The sequence below is a fragment of the Canis lupus genome, chromosome 20 (assembly GCF_003254725.2).
Source record: "Canis lupus dingo isolate Sandy chromosome 20, ASM325472v2, whole genome shotgun sequence".
Classification (NCBI taxonomy): domain Eukaryota; kingdom Metazoa; phylum Chordata; class Mammalia; order Carnivora; family Canidae; genus Canis; species Canis lupus.
Window position 1 is genome coordinate 16,159,148 of NC_064262.1, and position 16,756 is coordinate 16,175,903.

General features: G+C 35.1%; 1 protein-coding gene across 1 annotated transcript in view; it reads right to left on the reverse strand.

The window, feature by feature from the left end:
* The window catches only part of CNTN6 (contactin 6), a 272,370-nt gene that overhangs the window by 78,213 nt on the left and 177,401 nt on the right, over positions 1-16,756 (reverse strand). Inside the window, exon 8 of the mRNA XM_035702505.2 lies at positions 1,494-1,678. Coding sequence (XP_035558398.2) covers positions 1,494-1,678 — 185 coding nt within the window. The remainder of the gene's footprint in view (positions 1-1,493; positions 1,679-16,756) is intronic.

A 16,756-nucleotide genomic window follows, 5' to 3' on the forward strand; every position in this document is an offset into this window, starting at 1 on the left:
CAAATAAATTAATAGGTGAGGAAGAAGCATAATATTTGTCCTATTGACCAATTATTCATTATTACTCCACAAGGATCATTTGAACTCATTAAATGGCTAATGACACGTGTTTCTACTTCTTACTATTGTTAACAATTACATGAATTAATATTTGTAAAATTTGCTGTGTAAGTTAACAGTTTCTGTATAGATATGGGAGAAAGTACTTTATTATTGACTTCTGGTTAAAGATACCCTCATTTTCTGTTTAATCATGTAGTTATATCTTTGTCTATTTAATAGAAAAATAAAATATCACTAAAAATTTGCAATGCCTTTAATACTTTGGTGACTAAAATACTTCCAGTCACATCCTTACTATTTTATTTACAATGGATGCTAGATTTGAAATAATTCTTATATATGTGTGTGTGTGTGTATATATATATATATATATATATATATATATATATATATAACTACAACTGTAGAGGAATAATCAGCAGGATATCATGTTCTATATATAAAATAGTACTTTCCATCCAAGGTTAAAATAGGAAATTCTAAAGGAAATGGAAAATAATATAACCAAGGCACAATATGTTCTCCCCACAGGATACTCAATCACCATTCCTATGAGGTAATTACAATACCTTAGACTTTTCCAGTTATGAAAAAAATATGTATTTTCTCCAATTACTTTATCGTTGATTGTAAACATGTCACAAAGAAACATGGCAAATAGGAAAGTATTTTTGGTCATGTATAAATACAGTCTTAAAACATTCTCCAATATGGATGTATTAAATTTAGCAAAGAAGTTAAGAATATTTTAACTGCACCAAACATTTTGATAATTCTTGGGCGTATTTTATCGTTTATTTGCTGTAGAAAAAAAAAGAAGAAGAAGAAGCAAATTTTATGCAAGTGTGTATTTTGGCCTGGATAAACGAAGACATGAAGACAATTTTTATATAATATATGCTTTCATTTGAGATTCTGGTAATTGAGACAAACATGTATTTTAAGTAAAGTAATGACTTTATTTTTCTATTATGCACATATGAATAGACAAAATCTGGAAAATAGAAACAAATACTGAAAACTACCATTCAATATTATGTTTCTCCTGTCATTTTTTCCCTTCTTTTGTGAATTTTACCTGGAATTATCATTAAGATTCTCATGGGCTGTTGCTGAATGTTTTATGGGATGTATATTGGATTCTATGGCACTTTGTGTTATAAAGTTTTATAGCTTTAATGTGACACTGCTGATACTTTCAAGGCAATTATAATAAACAGTAGCATGCAACAACCATGATGGAATTAAAGCTATATTTTAAAAATGGTCATTCCTACCTGTCCATCATTGTATTAAATATCCTAATCCAGACATGTGTCTTCTTTATTTCTCCTATGACACTCTTCCACAACATGCTAATGACTTTCACTACTTACTATGAAGGATATTACTGAATATTTCATAAACTTTTTGAAATTCTATTGGCTTACCATAGAAAATGAGTTGACCCTTTGCAAGGTTTCTCCCTCGAAGGTTGCCTGCAATACACTCATAGAAGCCTTCATCTTCCTGTTGAAAGTTCGGGATTTCAAGAATAGCTTGGGATTTGCTGTACTTGACTTTCCCTGGCAACGGGTTTCCATCCAACCTCCTCCAACTAATATCAGGGACTGGACTAAACAGTTATACCTCATTAGAATAGAAGACAATTTAGTCTTTATGACAGTAGGATAAAAGAAGAGTGTCCTTAAGAATAATTCTCAAGGAAAAATTTTCCATCGATCTATTATATTGTGACTAGTTTTCAGATCATGCAATCATTCACCATCCATTCATACAGCAATTTATAACACTTTATTAAGAGATGTGCAAGTCATGGTACTATAATCAGGGAATAAGTCAATGAATAAAATAAACCTGTTTTCTGCCCTCATGTTGCTTAAAGACCAGTGGAGAAACATACAATAAATAAATAATAAAAAATAATACATCTGTAAATTGCAGTAAATGAAACAAAGGAAACAGGGTGCAGAAATAGGAACAAGATTATATCAATGTATACATGGTGGTCAGGAAATTCTTTGTAAGCATGTGACATTTAAGAATAGGCAAGCTTTTTCTATACTTATAGATGCTAAGACAAAAATACAGATTACTCTATGGCTAATTTAGCAATAACAGATTACTGAAGATATATGTGATGAGTGAGCTAGATTATCATGGGGGACCAGTACTATAAAATAGACTTATATAAATTGGGGGTTTAGATTTCATGATTTTCAAAAGAATGCACTAACTTATAGCTTATCTAAAACAAAAATAACAAAAACCCTATAAAAGTTAATTTTATATTGTACCCTATTCCTGTTAGAATTTGTGGAGTTCCTTTATTTATAGGTTTAACTTAATCTGATATCTAGTATCTTCAGTCTAGTATGAATATCTTTGAAAATAGCAAAAATATATTTATAATGTCTAAACCTAAGTGCTAATCATTTCTCTCTGCTTTTTACAAGGAATGGGCAAACTAGACCACTTTCAAATTATTTAATGATTCAGAATTCGCCTAACCATTCTAATAATTATTGGTTGCTCAAAATTCAGGTGACCTGCACCACACAGTTTCGAAATGTCTGCATCCTATTACATGCAGATTTTTTTTTGATAATAATAAGGGATGGACTTAGAAATTCATGATGAGAAAGACCTTATTTCTACAGATAAAAAGACAGCAGGGTCTATGTAAAATTAGAGCGGGAAAGTATTTCCTAATAAACTAATCACTTATAATAACAAATCCCCAATCCATTTACATTAAACATCTTTCCTTTTCTAGTGTCAAATCATTCTTCATTCTCTTATAGATTTCCAGATGATTTAAATGTTTCTATTCTAAATACATTTTAAATTAATAATAATAAAAGTAAATCATTTTATAAAGCCAGATTATAAACTTTATCAAAGATACAGGATTTCTACAAGTCAACAAAAGTAAAGTGGGAATTATCTAGTCAAATGCAAAGTAGATGACAAAGATCTGTGGAGTTTGAATGGTAAACTACAGAATATTGGTGATGGTGACTCAGTAAAGGCTTTAAATAAAGCAAAACTGATATAAAGTCCAAGGATTTTTTTTTTTTTTTTGGCAATGATGACCCTTCCGTGCAACTCAAAGATAGACATAATATAGAAAGTCATACATGTGCTCCCATATTTGTCAGGAAACATCCCCCAATCGCTGTGTGATTTATTTTTCTCAGAATTAGTATATAGTTACAAATGTAACTTGAATTTGGTTAAACACAAAATAAAATAATTATTATAATAAACTTAGTTTTTTAAAAAAACTAAGCCTTTTATTTATTTATTTTTAAAGACTTTATTTATTAATGAGACACAGAGAGAGAGAGAGAGGCAGAGACACAGGCAGAGGGAGAAGCAGGCTCCATGCAGGGAGCCCAACGTGGGACTCGATACACGGTCTACAGGATCACACCCTGGGCTGAAGGCAGCGTTAAAGCGCTCAGCCATCCGGGCTGCCCCAAAACTAAGCTTTTTAAAAAGCCTTGCCACCAACCACAAATTTAGGTTGACATTTTAGTAGAATGGCATATTCTCGCCAACTATTAAACTCAGATAACTGTTTTTTTTTTAAGATTTTATTTATTTATTCATGATAGATACAGAGAAAGTGGCAGAGACAGACGCAGAAGAAGCAGGCTCCCGGCCGCAAGCCCGATGCAGGACTCAATCCCAGGACTCCAGGATCACACCCTGATCCGAAGGCAGACACTCCCAGATAACTTGCTTTCTTATTAATTCATATTAAAGAATACAAAACTACAAATAAAAATGAAATTCTAGGGGCATCTGGGTGGCTCAGCCATTGAGCATCTGCCTTCAACTCAGGGTGTGATCCTGGGGTCCTGTAATCAAGTCCTGCATCAGGCTCCACATAGGGAGCCTGCTTCTCCCTCTGCCCATGTCTCTGCCTCTCTGTGTGTGTCTTTCATAAATAAATAAATAAATAAATAAATAAATAAATAAATAAATCTTTTTAAAAAAGTTACGTTCTAGAAGAAAATTGTTCACACAGAAAGATTTTCACCAAATTTGGTGAATTTTAGAGTCTATACCCTATCATAAAAATTTAAATATATATATATAATGCATATGTAAAGATATTTAAGGTTACTATCGATGAGTAGTAAAAATATTAATGCTTTCAATTTTCGTCTTTCTGCTTATCTCGATTTTTCATTATTTTCCTACAAAAGTCTGCATTACCTGTGTAATACAAATTTCTAAGAAAATTTATTCTCAAAGAAAAATAGAGACTCTGATACTTTTCTAAATTCATGACCCTTTGTTATTTTTTATGACTGTGTATCTCTGAGGTTTGTAACAAATACATGTAAAGTAACCAACTAAAAAAAGCTTTTAAACTAAAGCATTAAGACAAAAAAATCAGTAAAGACTGAGTCTATTTCCTATAGTTGTATCATAGTTCATTATTTTGATTATGAAGACAGAAGTCAATTTTTGATATCACTAAATATCTTAATCTCTGAGTCAGTTTGACATTTAATAATAATTGTAGTAATATCACAATAGCTATTGCTTATTAACCACAAACTATGTGCCCTATATTATCTATGTGTACAACATGCATAGATAATTGCATTTACTTTTCCTACAACTAAGGGTGGCAGAACTAGGATCTGTTCCCAAGTGTCCTTGCCTCAAACTCTATGCATTTAAACATAAAACAATACAGATCCCACAGCTATTACAAGATCATATTCTGATAGCTTTAACATTTGTGGTTTTACAAGAGTAGATATCCATTTTAAGTGTCCAAATCAAGTGGAGGCAAAAATAATAAGTCCCACCCACCCCAACTATTCCTACTTTCCCCAAAAGAACTCAGTGATAATCCTGAAGTCTCTCTGGATAATTTCTTTCTTCCCTAAATGGATGAAGTGGTAAATCCTATAGAGATATATCTTTCTAATAGAAGTAATGCAGCAGAAACTGTCAGTACTCCACCTGTGTGCCTTTTGATCCCTTAGCCACCCCGGATTCTGAAGTGCTTTTACTCTCAACAGTTAATATCTGCATCTGTATCTCTTTGTTGACAACTACCCTCAAGCTGCTGTAGCTAATTTTCCCTTCACAAAGAAAGAGGTGAAAGCAGCTAGACATTTACACACCTCCAAGGTCAGCTCTTAATCACCTAATTGGGTGTTGTGGTACAAATCGCCCAGCTCCTTGCCACTGGTGGTGGGACATCTCTGGGGTGAGACCTGCCCTCTCTTCAGAGCTCCTCCGCAGGACTGAGGCAAATTTAACTTCTGTTGAATATCGTATGATACCATACTCTGCTGGCTACTCTCTCTTCTCTTTTCCACTTCTCAATTCTCTTATGGGTTCTTTCTAAGAACTCCTCTAACAAATCACTTGCAAAAAATTATCCTTTCAGAGTCTGCTTCTTGGAAAACCAATTTATTGAATTCCCAATATGCTGTGACCCTTCTTTTACCTTAATTACGATATCAAGTGTAAGGAACCCTTAAATAATTATCAGTATGGTATGTCCATATAGCCATTAGACAGACATAGAAATGGTTTTCTGTGGTATTAAACGTCAATGGAATACATGACCATAACTGAGCAGTAGAATCCTTGTGGAAAGCCACGACTGTGGAACATACAAGATCTAAGTTACACTAGAATAACAGCAAAAGGCTAGAAATGTAGAAAAGACGTAAGGCTGAACAGAGACAGAAAAGTTTTTTAGTTAAGAAAGGACACCCTCTGGATCTTTTTTCTTACCTCATTTGGGGTTGGAGTGATAAATCTTCACTAATAAACCTTTTAATTATGGAGAAGCTCATAAGATTCAATGTGCTGTCTTCTAACATAAGAACTTTTAAAGATTTTCCTTTAAAAAAATGCTTCCTATCTTTACTTCATCTTATTTGAATTGGGAAGTCTACACCTCTGGCTTCAGGACAGACACAAGATTCAGGTCTTGCCATTAGGAGCAGGTACACCATGGTCACTGCAGAGGTCAACTGTGAGAACCAAGGCAACCTGTCAGGGACAACTACACTCAATTCTGGGACTGCTTTTAGAAGAACTGTTGAAAGGAGAATCTTTCTTTGCTGTGGTTTGCTCAGACAGTATAATAGAAACTTGGAACTTCTAGGCAATAATTTCCCACCAAATGGAGTATCTTTGAAATCCAAAGCTAACATAAAGGATAGACACTTGGATTTTTCCACATGCCTGGACCAAGTTATGCCTGATACCCAGCCCCACCCAGGCCCACATGTCTCTTTGAACATTTCTGTAAATCAATACTTCTTTTTGTTTCCTTTTTTAAAAAGATTTATTTATTTATTCTTTAGAGATGCAGAGAGAGAGGCAAAGACATAGGCAGAGGGAGAAGCAGGCTCCTCGCAGGGAGCCCGATGTGGGACTAGATCCCAGATCCCAGAATCATGACCTGAGCCGAAGGCAGGCACACAACCGCTGAGCCACTCAGGCGTCCCTTTTTCCCTTTTTGACTGAAACTTGTTTAAGCCGTTTTCCTGCTGCTTACAAACCAATCCCACTCCCTGCAAAAAGACATGACAAATAGTTCTGAACACCTGGGTCTAAATGCAACCTGTATGATTGAATTATACAATATGGTGGATTTCCTCTGGATGTTACATTTTATACTCCGTATATTAGAACTGTAGGGCAACTAAACTATCAAAAACACTTAAAATTTTAAAAGTTTTTTTATAAACAGAAGTCTTATCAAGTATATTTTGTGACTACATTTTAGGTTAAAATTACTAATAGGAGAAAAACAGTTTTATAAGGACTCAGTTACTAATTAAATGTTGAGATTTTTTTCAAATTTGTTATGTCACTGCTAAATATGAATGCCATGATCCTTCTGATTATCACTGGTAATGTGATATATACAGACAGAATAAATGCAAAACACAGATTACATAAAATACATATGCATTTTAATGAAAACTTCCCATTTTGTCCTGAAACTTCTTAAGAAGACACTAAATCAACTACTTTAGATTTCACACCCTCTGTCTTTTCTGAAGGCATCCCAAATGGACAGTGGGTGGGAAGAACTGGAATGTACAAAAGATGAAATTATTTTAGTAATGAGCTTTAGTTTTTAAATATATTTATTTATTTGATAGAGAGCAAGTGCATCAGTGGGGGTGGGGTGGGGGGCAGAGAGAGAATCTTCAAGCAGACTCCTCACTGAGCACAGAACTCAATGTGCTGCTCCATCCTGTGACCCATGAGATCATGACTTGATCCAAAACCAAGAGTCAACCAACTGAGCCACCCAAGTGCCCCAATCAGCTTTAGTTTTTAAATGCAATTTCATTTTTCTAAGACATACCATTCTATGTAAATTATAATTATAATAATAAAGCTATTATAATAGAATACTATTTATGTAGTACAGAGCAGAATGTAGCTCTTATCAGCTATATTTTGCTCTACCTTTATAAGCATGAATTTTCTCATTTATAGGATAGGGATTAAAAATAGTACATAATTCATAGGATTATTATGAGGATTAAATGATACAATCCAGGTCACATGTACAACACACTGTCAAGCAACATTAAACATGTTGTCTAGCAACATTTTAGTGTTAATAAGTCAATAAAACAACTTATAATCATTATGCTATTGTTATTATTTCAAAAGCAAAAACCCTAGCTGATATTTGTTTTCTGTTCTCTATTAAGGACTCCAATATGACTATGCATTCAACATAAATTGATTTATGAATCCTTTGTCAATTAAAATTAGATCTCCACACTGTGAAAGAAATGGGACACACAAACATCCCCATATGTCTCTAGAAGTAAATTTCTTGCATCTCACTGCTTTATATATTGACTACTAAGATGCTATTATGCCCAATCATAGTGGTCATGCTCATATCCTCATCATGACAACAGAGGTCTCTCAGGTGAGATACTACATGTTTTGCTGAGAAGTACCCTTGTTTTTCAACCCTAGTTAATCATCTAGAACCATGGTGGTAGTGTGGAAAGGAATTATACAGAATTCTCCAAAGAGAGAAAAAAATCCTATGTAACACTCCTGAGCATTTTTATGAATATTATAATCATTAATTGAGTGCTTACTATGTACCAGGCATTGTGACAGATGGCTTCCGTATGTTATCTGAGTTAGTCAGCTGGCAGCTGTTAACAATTCTAATTACCTTTTTGGAATGGTACTCACGTTTAGACAGGTAATGTCTGCTAAGTTGTTACCTGCCAATTCTCCTCTACTTAGAGTTCCAGTACAGGCTAATTTATTGTGACTCACCTTCAATTCTTTAGGTTACCACCCATTCAATTATAAACAATAGTAGACTACTTCTACTGGGCTGTAGCATTATTTTTAGGATCTATCTAGTTTGACTGTGTTGATGATGTTAGTGATGTAGTATTTGCTGGCAGTTCATTCTAGTTTAAAATAAGTGGTCTATTTAAAATGTACAGTTAATATATTAATACATGAAGAATGTCATGGAGACAGGGGGTCTTTGAGGGATCTTCAGAATGGAGATTATTGTTAAATCTTTTGAAACTGCACTGTTACAGAAGGGAAGCCAAAACAAATGGTGCTATCATCATCCTAACTGCAAATATCAGGCATTTCTGGCAACATTTTGCTTTTAGCTCCAATTCTTCCCTGCCTTTTTTTTTTTTTTTCAGTCTTCCCAATATGATATAGAAATAGAGCTTGGATATAAATCTCAATACAGAAAACGAATCTGAAGCAAGTCTCTTATTCAAAGTTTCCTCAGACCATAGGAGATGCACTCAGGAGCCTTGCATTTCAAAAGGAGCTTTGCAAAAACCTTTTCTGATTTTGCTACTATTTGCTAAATCAAGTTTGCCTGAAATGTGGGTCCTCATGGTTGTGAGATACTACCAGATAAAACACCAAAGTATTTTTTCTTTTTCTTTGTTCCTCCACCCCTCTGGTTTTGTGCTTCTTAAATAAGCATTGCCATAAATAAGGACTTTTCCCTCATTCTCTCTCATCATTATGCTTTTACTGTGTGAGCATTCTATTAATTTTATCTAGAGACACAGTATACATTTGTTAACCATCTGGCCTAGTTCCAACCTGAATTGGAAGTTAAATTAAAGCTCTTCACACACTAGTAGAAACTGTGCTTCAATTTTATACTATTATCCCATAAATAGAATTTTCATTACTAGTGCTATTTGAGAAAGCTTATATTTCTCCCCTGGATTTCTTAAACCTCATTATACACAGCTTAAATCCAGGCCATACTAAGTTTTTAACCAGAAACTTGTACAGAGAACCAGTTTCCTAAGATGCTCATATTTGGGATTATTCTTAACTTAAACCTCATTTCAGAAAAATCCTGTCAGTGGCCATTTTTAATCGAAGACAGTGAGGTAGAATAACAAAAAACAGCAAAGGTTGCCTTTGTTAAATTTTCAGACTGCTCGGCTAGCTGCTTTCATTTCCCCAACTTGAAATATTCATACAAAGAGTTTGGAATGCAAGATTGTCCTATGGGGATACAATGAGGATACATTCATGAGTTCTGTAGAACAATCTCACTGTTATGGAGAAAGGAAAACATTTTTTTTTTTTTTCCTGAGTGATCTAAATGCAGTCACGATCCTGTCCTACTGGTCAGAGTCTATACCAGGTTTCTCTCAGGGAAAAATTTTATGGTGCACATGTATTAGTCTGGTATATTTGACACTACAATTGCTGCAGCCATTTGAAAAGGTATGGTTTGGTCATAATAACAGTGGCAGCAGAATGAAGCTATCACGTAGGGTAAAAGGACACAAGCACGTTTTGTATGATTGAATGCATATTGTCCAATTTCTCTAGGTCTCAGCCTTCTCATAACTAGAGATAACAATGGGCACATAAAAGGCTTCTTGAGAGGATCAAATAAGGAAATATGAGTGAGAATCCATTGTGAAATAGAAAGTTTGAAATAAAAATAAGGTTTGCTAAATTTCTTTATTACCATGATTATTATCACATAAGGACAAGAAGGCCCTATTATCTAAAGATTCCCTGAGAATGTTATTGCCATTTTCAACTCCTTTTAACTAAAGTAAAGTAAGTTCTAATTGGCACATGAATCACAAACTGGAGACTGTCATTCCAAGGTGAAAATGACACTTCATTTAGTAGTTGATTAACAGCTTGTCCATAATGTTTTATCAATATATAATATTAACCTAAATAAAGACCTCTCCAATCATGAACATTAAGTTACTCTAGAATAAAGAAAATGATAATTTGGTTAAAGTATGTGAGGTTCTGGAGGCCTGTGTCCCATCAAATTTATGGGTCTTGACCTTAGCTCTGCTCATAACCATACACTTTCAGATAAAGGAAACATTACATATGGTATGCTAATATTTAATTATTTTATCATTAATATATCTAATATGTATTGAGCACATATTATATGCCTGGCACAGTGAAACCATGTAACAATACTATGAGACACAGGACTACTGTTATTAGTATTTTGTAGATGAGGATTCTGGGATTAGGAAAGCCTGGATAACACACCCAATATCACACTGTAAACTTAAAACAAAAAATGTTTTCTTTTTTTTCTTTTTTAAGATTTTATTTACTTATTCATGAGAGACACAGAGAGAGGGAGGGGGGCAGAGACACAGGCAGAGGGAGAAGCAGGCTCCATGCAGGAAGCCTGACATGGGACTTGATCCAGTGGTCTCCAGGATCACACCCTGGGCTGAAGGCGGCACTAAACCGCTGAGTCACCTGGGCTGCCCCCAAAAAATATTTTCATAGAGATTGAGCTCTAAACCATCATGCTTTGCTGTTCCTACATGAACTAACCAGATATAAAATGAGTTATCTTATTAGGCTCTATTAGGATGTGCTAAGAAATATATTCTTCATCTAATGAACTAATGTGTTTGACAACCAGTGAATAGATTTCCTTTTGTCCAAGGACAAAGATGAAAGGATAGAGTGGCTTTGTTTTGTTTCTTAACATACTGAGATGCCTCTAGATTCCAATAAAGCTTCTAGGGATAGGTTTCAAGGTTGGCTGTGGAAAAAAAAAAAAAAAAAGGAAGTAAGTAACTTCTTTTCCTTCAGCTCAGTACCACCTTGGTACTTGGATTTGAAATCTCTCTCATGCAATTGCCAATTATTTAAAAAGTAAGAAATGTAGGTCTCCTGAGAAAGGTGGTGATAGACTGGGATGGGAAGGATGACGAGTTGCTTCCAGAAGCATATATATTCTTCTTGGATGATTTTTAGAGCCTTTAAATTAGTTTAATTTTAGAAATAGCACTGTTAAACTCCAATTTATGGCTTGGGAGAAGAAAAAATGAAAGCAATCTTTGACACTGTGGATTCAGAGTATAGAGTATTCAGAGTAAATTCAAAAGAGGCCCAGCTTGTAGGCTGGTCTGTGAAAGTGGCCCTTTTACAAGCGTTCTTGAGGAGAATTTGGCAACACATTTCAGAAAACTTAGCTTTTTAGAATCCTTTTACCCAATAATTCTAACTTTCTAAAAATATACTGAGGAAGTTCTCATGGACATGGGTAAAATATAGCCACAAGAGTATTCATTACATCATTATTCATGGCAACAAAAAATGGAAACAAAAGGAACATAAGTGTCTACTAGGAGAAGGCTGACTGAAAACATACATTCTGTCCCCTGTCATCAAATATGAGGGTAAAGAAGATTGGTTAAGGATTTAAAGACACATTCACAGTTTATGGTTTTAAGATTTTTAATCTTTTTTAAAAAGATTTTATCTATTTATTCATGAGAGACACACACAGAGAGGCAGAGATGCAGACAGAGGGAGAAGCAGACTCCCTGCAGGGATCCTGATGGACTTCCCTGAGCGGAAGTCAGACACTCAAACACTGAGCCACCCTGGCATCCCTAGTTCTAAATTTTTTTAAAAACATTTTACAAAATAAATATATAGAAACAATGTGAACAGCACAATCAATAAAAGAGTATGGGGGAATCTCTGGGTGGCGCAGCAGTTTGGCGCCTGCCTTTGGCCCAGGGCGCAATCCTGGAGACCCGGGATCGAATCCCACATCGGGCTCCCGGTGCATGGAGCCTGCTTCTCCCTCGGCCTATGTCTCTGCCTCTCTCTCTCTCTCTCTCTCTCTCTCTCTCTGTGACTATCATAAATAAATAAAAATTGAAAAAAAAATAAATAAAAGAGTATGGGATTATAACCTAAAGTATAAAATAAATGTCCACTAAGGAATACTGATATAAATAAATGAATAAATGGGGAGAGGGAAGTGACAAATCTCCCATGCAGAGGAATGCCAAATAAATTATAAGGACTTAGTACCTTAAAGGAGGTGAAGCATAACTCCTTATTCATTAAGTGAGGATGGTGCATACCAATCTCCTTCCAAAGGGTCAATATGGGAGGAGAGAAAAATCAGTAATTTTACAGAGGAGCATCTTGACAAAAACTACTTCAGCCGGGTGATGAAGACTCACATCAGCAGTCATAAATCATTTTGATAGCGTAGTAGCATTGATATGATGTGGTGAAATGGCACTTTGCCTTTGGGTTCTTCTTTCCCCAAACCATAACCTCCATCTAAATATGAGGAAAATATTACACAAACTCCAACAGAGGGTGATTCTATAATGACACTGACCATCACTCCTCAGAACTGTCAAGGTCATCAAAAACAAGGGAAGGCTGACACACTTTTACAGCCAACAAGAGCCTAGGAAGACCAAAAAAAAAAAAAAAAAAAAAAAATTCTCAGTGTAAAATGGTAGCCTTAGATGGGCTCCTGGGATTAAAAAAGAAAAAAAGGATGTTAGGCCAAACCAAAGAAACTTGAATTATGGATTCTAGTAAAAACATCGGTTCATTGATTGAAACAAATGTACCATCTTTTTTTTTTTTTTTAAATTTATGGTAGTCACAGAGAGAGAGAGAGAGAGAGAGGCAGAGACATAGGCAGAGGGAGAAGCAGGCTCCATGCACCGGGAGCCCGACGTGGGACTCGATCCCGGATCTCCAGGATCGCACCCTGGGCCAAAGGCAGGCGCCAAACCACTGCGCCACCCAGGGATCCCCAAATGTACCATCTTAATGTCAAATGCTAGTAATAGGGGGAAATGTGTGGGGTTATATGGGATTTTGCTGTTCTATCTGCTCATTTCTTCTGTTCTTAAACTGTTATTAAAAGGTCTGTTAATTAAAAGAAAGTATTGGTGAAAGGAGACAAAGAAAAGCAAGAATCTCCTATTTCTCAGAGATCTAAAGGACCCCTTAAATAATAGCTTAAAATTAGTTCTGCCAAAGGAATGGAGGGTGAACCCCTCTAATCTCAGTGTAACAAAGGGTAGCCTGAGGAAAAGATAATCAGTAAATTTCCCAGAGCGAGTATCTTTGAATCTTCCTTCCCTGAAAGTTTGTAAGGAAAAAGTAGATCCCAAGAAAAATGTGTTATCTGTGTTGTTGCATCCAGTCTATCTTCAGAAGCCTGTGAGCTCCCCATGGCCTATATGTAATCTTTATTTCCCCAGCACCTATTTTGGTGTATGCTGCTTGCAAAATTCCTCTGACTGACTGACTAAATAAATGAAGGAATAAAGGAATTAGTGATTGAATGAGGTATTCAAAGCAGATTTGCTGAGTTAAGAAATACGTGTGTCTAATTTGCTAAATGAGTGAGTGAGGGGATGATAGTGACCCTTATATATGTTATTAACCACAGAATTTTGAAATGGTAAATCCATTATTCTAAGCAAGTCCTTGAGGATTGTGTTGGCACAAAATATAATGCAGGGATCCCATGTCTCTTTCCTGTGTGTTCCTTTTTACCTCCTCAGTTAAAGCAACTCTGACAATGACTGTAATTAATAAAATTGTCACTATTTATTGATTGTCTTTTATGGGCCAAGTACTTTGGTAGGTAAGTAGGTAAGTTTAATGATATTTCCAGTCCTTACAACAATTCTATTCTATTCTATTCTATTCTATTCTATTCTATTCTATTCTATTCTATTCTATTCTATCTATCTATTTATCTATCTATCTATCTATCTATCTATCTATCTAATTTTGCATTTATTTTATAGATAAGGAAACTCCTCATAATAGCCCAGCTCTTGACAGAAGAATTTAGGATTGAAACACTAATCTCTTTGAATTCAAATTCTGTGCTCTTTCCAGAACATAATGTTGTCTTAAAATGTTAGGGAATCTGCTAATAATTCATTCAGTCCTAGATGAGTGCACATGTATATGTGTTTGTTGAGGATTGATACCTTTCAATTTCTCAAAGATTGGCTTGAATATTTATCAGGTCTCAGATTTGCATGCATGGTCAACAGATGTGTATGTGTGTGGGGGTACATTCTATGGAGCTTGCCATAGAATTTACCAGATTTTATCAGTTTATGCCAATCAACACAGCATCATGATAGCATGCAAAACAATTAGCAAGCACTTAGATCAGGTTTCAGTGTGGGGCAAATGAGACAAACTATACGAAGAAAAATACTCCACTCTTCAGCTACTCAATTCAATGAGAGAGAAAGAGACAAAAAAATAAAGCTAAATTACTTATAAGACATCCATATAGGAAAAGTTTAAGGTATCTCTTTGATTGTATTTAAAGCTAATTGTTAAAGGCCTAAAAGATCTGAATGTACTTAGTTTGATTTGAAACTACCATTGTCATCCTGAGGTCTCACAGGGACTTTTTTGTGCCATAATCTGCCATGATGTCGATATGTATGAGAAAAAAAGTGAACATTAGATAGCCTCTCTTCATCTGAAGGTTCTGGAATACCTAAAGACATCTTAGTGAAAGTTAACATTTATTGATTGCAATTAATAGCCAAGCTGGGTATCTTTTCTTTCATAAATCAGAAAAAAAATAAATAAGATATACATATATACATAAATATAGTCCTGCATGAAAGCTCCTGAATACATAGAACATTCAGTGCTGCTACTAATTTTATTTACATTTCTGAGCTCTAGCAGCAAAGTTACTAAATTAAGGTTAAAATAAAAAAGGAAAATATGTTTGGTTGTTTATAAGAGCAGTAGAAGAGTTTATGAGGGATATCAGTTTAACTTCTGCACAAACAGCAAAGGCCTATATTTTCCTAACAGTAGACACTAAAATATATCAGTCAGTCATACTACATTTGCATAGCACCTATACACAGAGTTTCTCAGGGTGTTTTACAATACAGTTAATTTGCAGCTTAGATAATTAAGAGTCTGTCATGTTAAACAAATGAGACAAAGCTGAGAGTTGAAAGCTGTGATCATGTCAACTCTGAAACCCCAACATAGAAAGTGGGTTACATATCCCCACAGTCATAGCAATTAAAGTTCAAGCAGGTATCTAAAATTTTGTCTTAATTACTCTCTACTCATGCTAGTCTATGGTGGTTTAAGATGGCTAGCTTCTATGAGTAAACACTCAGGTCAGCTTTCCCTACACTTTACTCTCTAGTCTCCCTGCCTACCTGATGGCAGCAGCCTCCCAAAGGCTGCTTTCAAAAGGTTATATTTTGAAACTTTAAAAAATTTATAATGTATAAAGATAAAACTTACTTGTTACTGAAATGTTAGTAATTATAGAGACTCTAAATGGGAAATATATCTATAATTCCATTCCCCAGATAAAATCTTTTAAACATTTTACTGAAAGTTTTCAAGGCTTTTGTTAGGAAAACATTTACAGACTAGGGGCTAACTACCTCTACACACAGGGAATGAATTCATATATTAAAAGATAATTTGATGCAAATATCAAATGGCTATGTGTGAGGTTTTTTTTTAAGATTTTATTTATTTATTCATGAGAGACAGAGAGAGAGAGAGAGAGAGAGAGAGAGAGGCAGAGACATGGGCAGAGGGAGAAGCAGGCTCCATGCAGGGAGCCTGATGTGGGACTCGATCCCAGGTCTCCAGGATCACACCCTGGGCTAAAGGTGCGCTAAACCGCTGAGCCACCTGGGCTGGCCGAGTGTGAGTTTTGAAGATGGAATCAGTGCGATTTAGAGTAGAATTCCAGATCTGCAATTTATGTGGATTTAGTTAGTTAATTTCTTTAAACTTCACTGTATTTACCTTCACAATTGGCAATAATAACAATACATGACTTCCAACTATGTTCAAATCACTGGGACTACACTTGCCTTTCTGCTCGAAACAAATGAAAAACTAGACAATTACATGGGAAACAAACTTGATTCCAGAAATATAACAATGGACGGCACAAAACTGTGATCCCTAAAGGAGAGGAAATACACAAAGCAAGATTTGGTATCCTGTTTTCTATATACAGGTATTTTTCAGAGAAGAGAATAAGGAAGAGAAACCTAAATAGGACCTTAATATTTCTCTGAGTTGAGGAGACACACAAGATTAAGTGACTGGGATTGCAGAGCAGAGTATCAGAGATGATGGGGTAATGAAAAGAAAGTGCATAAGCGTGTCACACGAGACTCAGCATAGAACAATTTTCAGAGCTCAAACAGGGCTATAAGAGAGTTGAGTTCATCTGACCTACTAGAAAAGAGACTTAGTAAATATTGGGAGCATTCAATAGGGGGATGTATCTTACTAGTTAACTAGCCTCAGACTAAAGTCTATTCTATATGTAGTCTAAGGAAGCTTA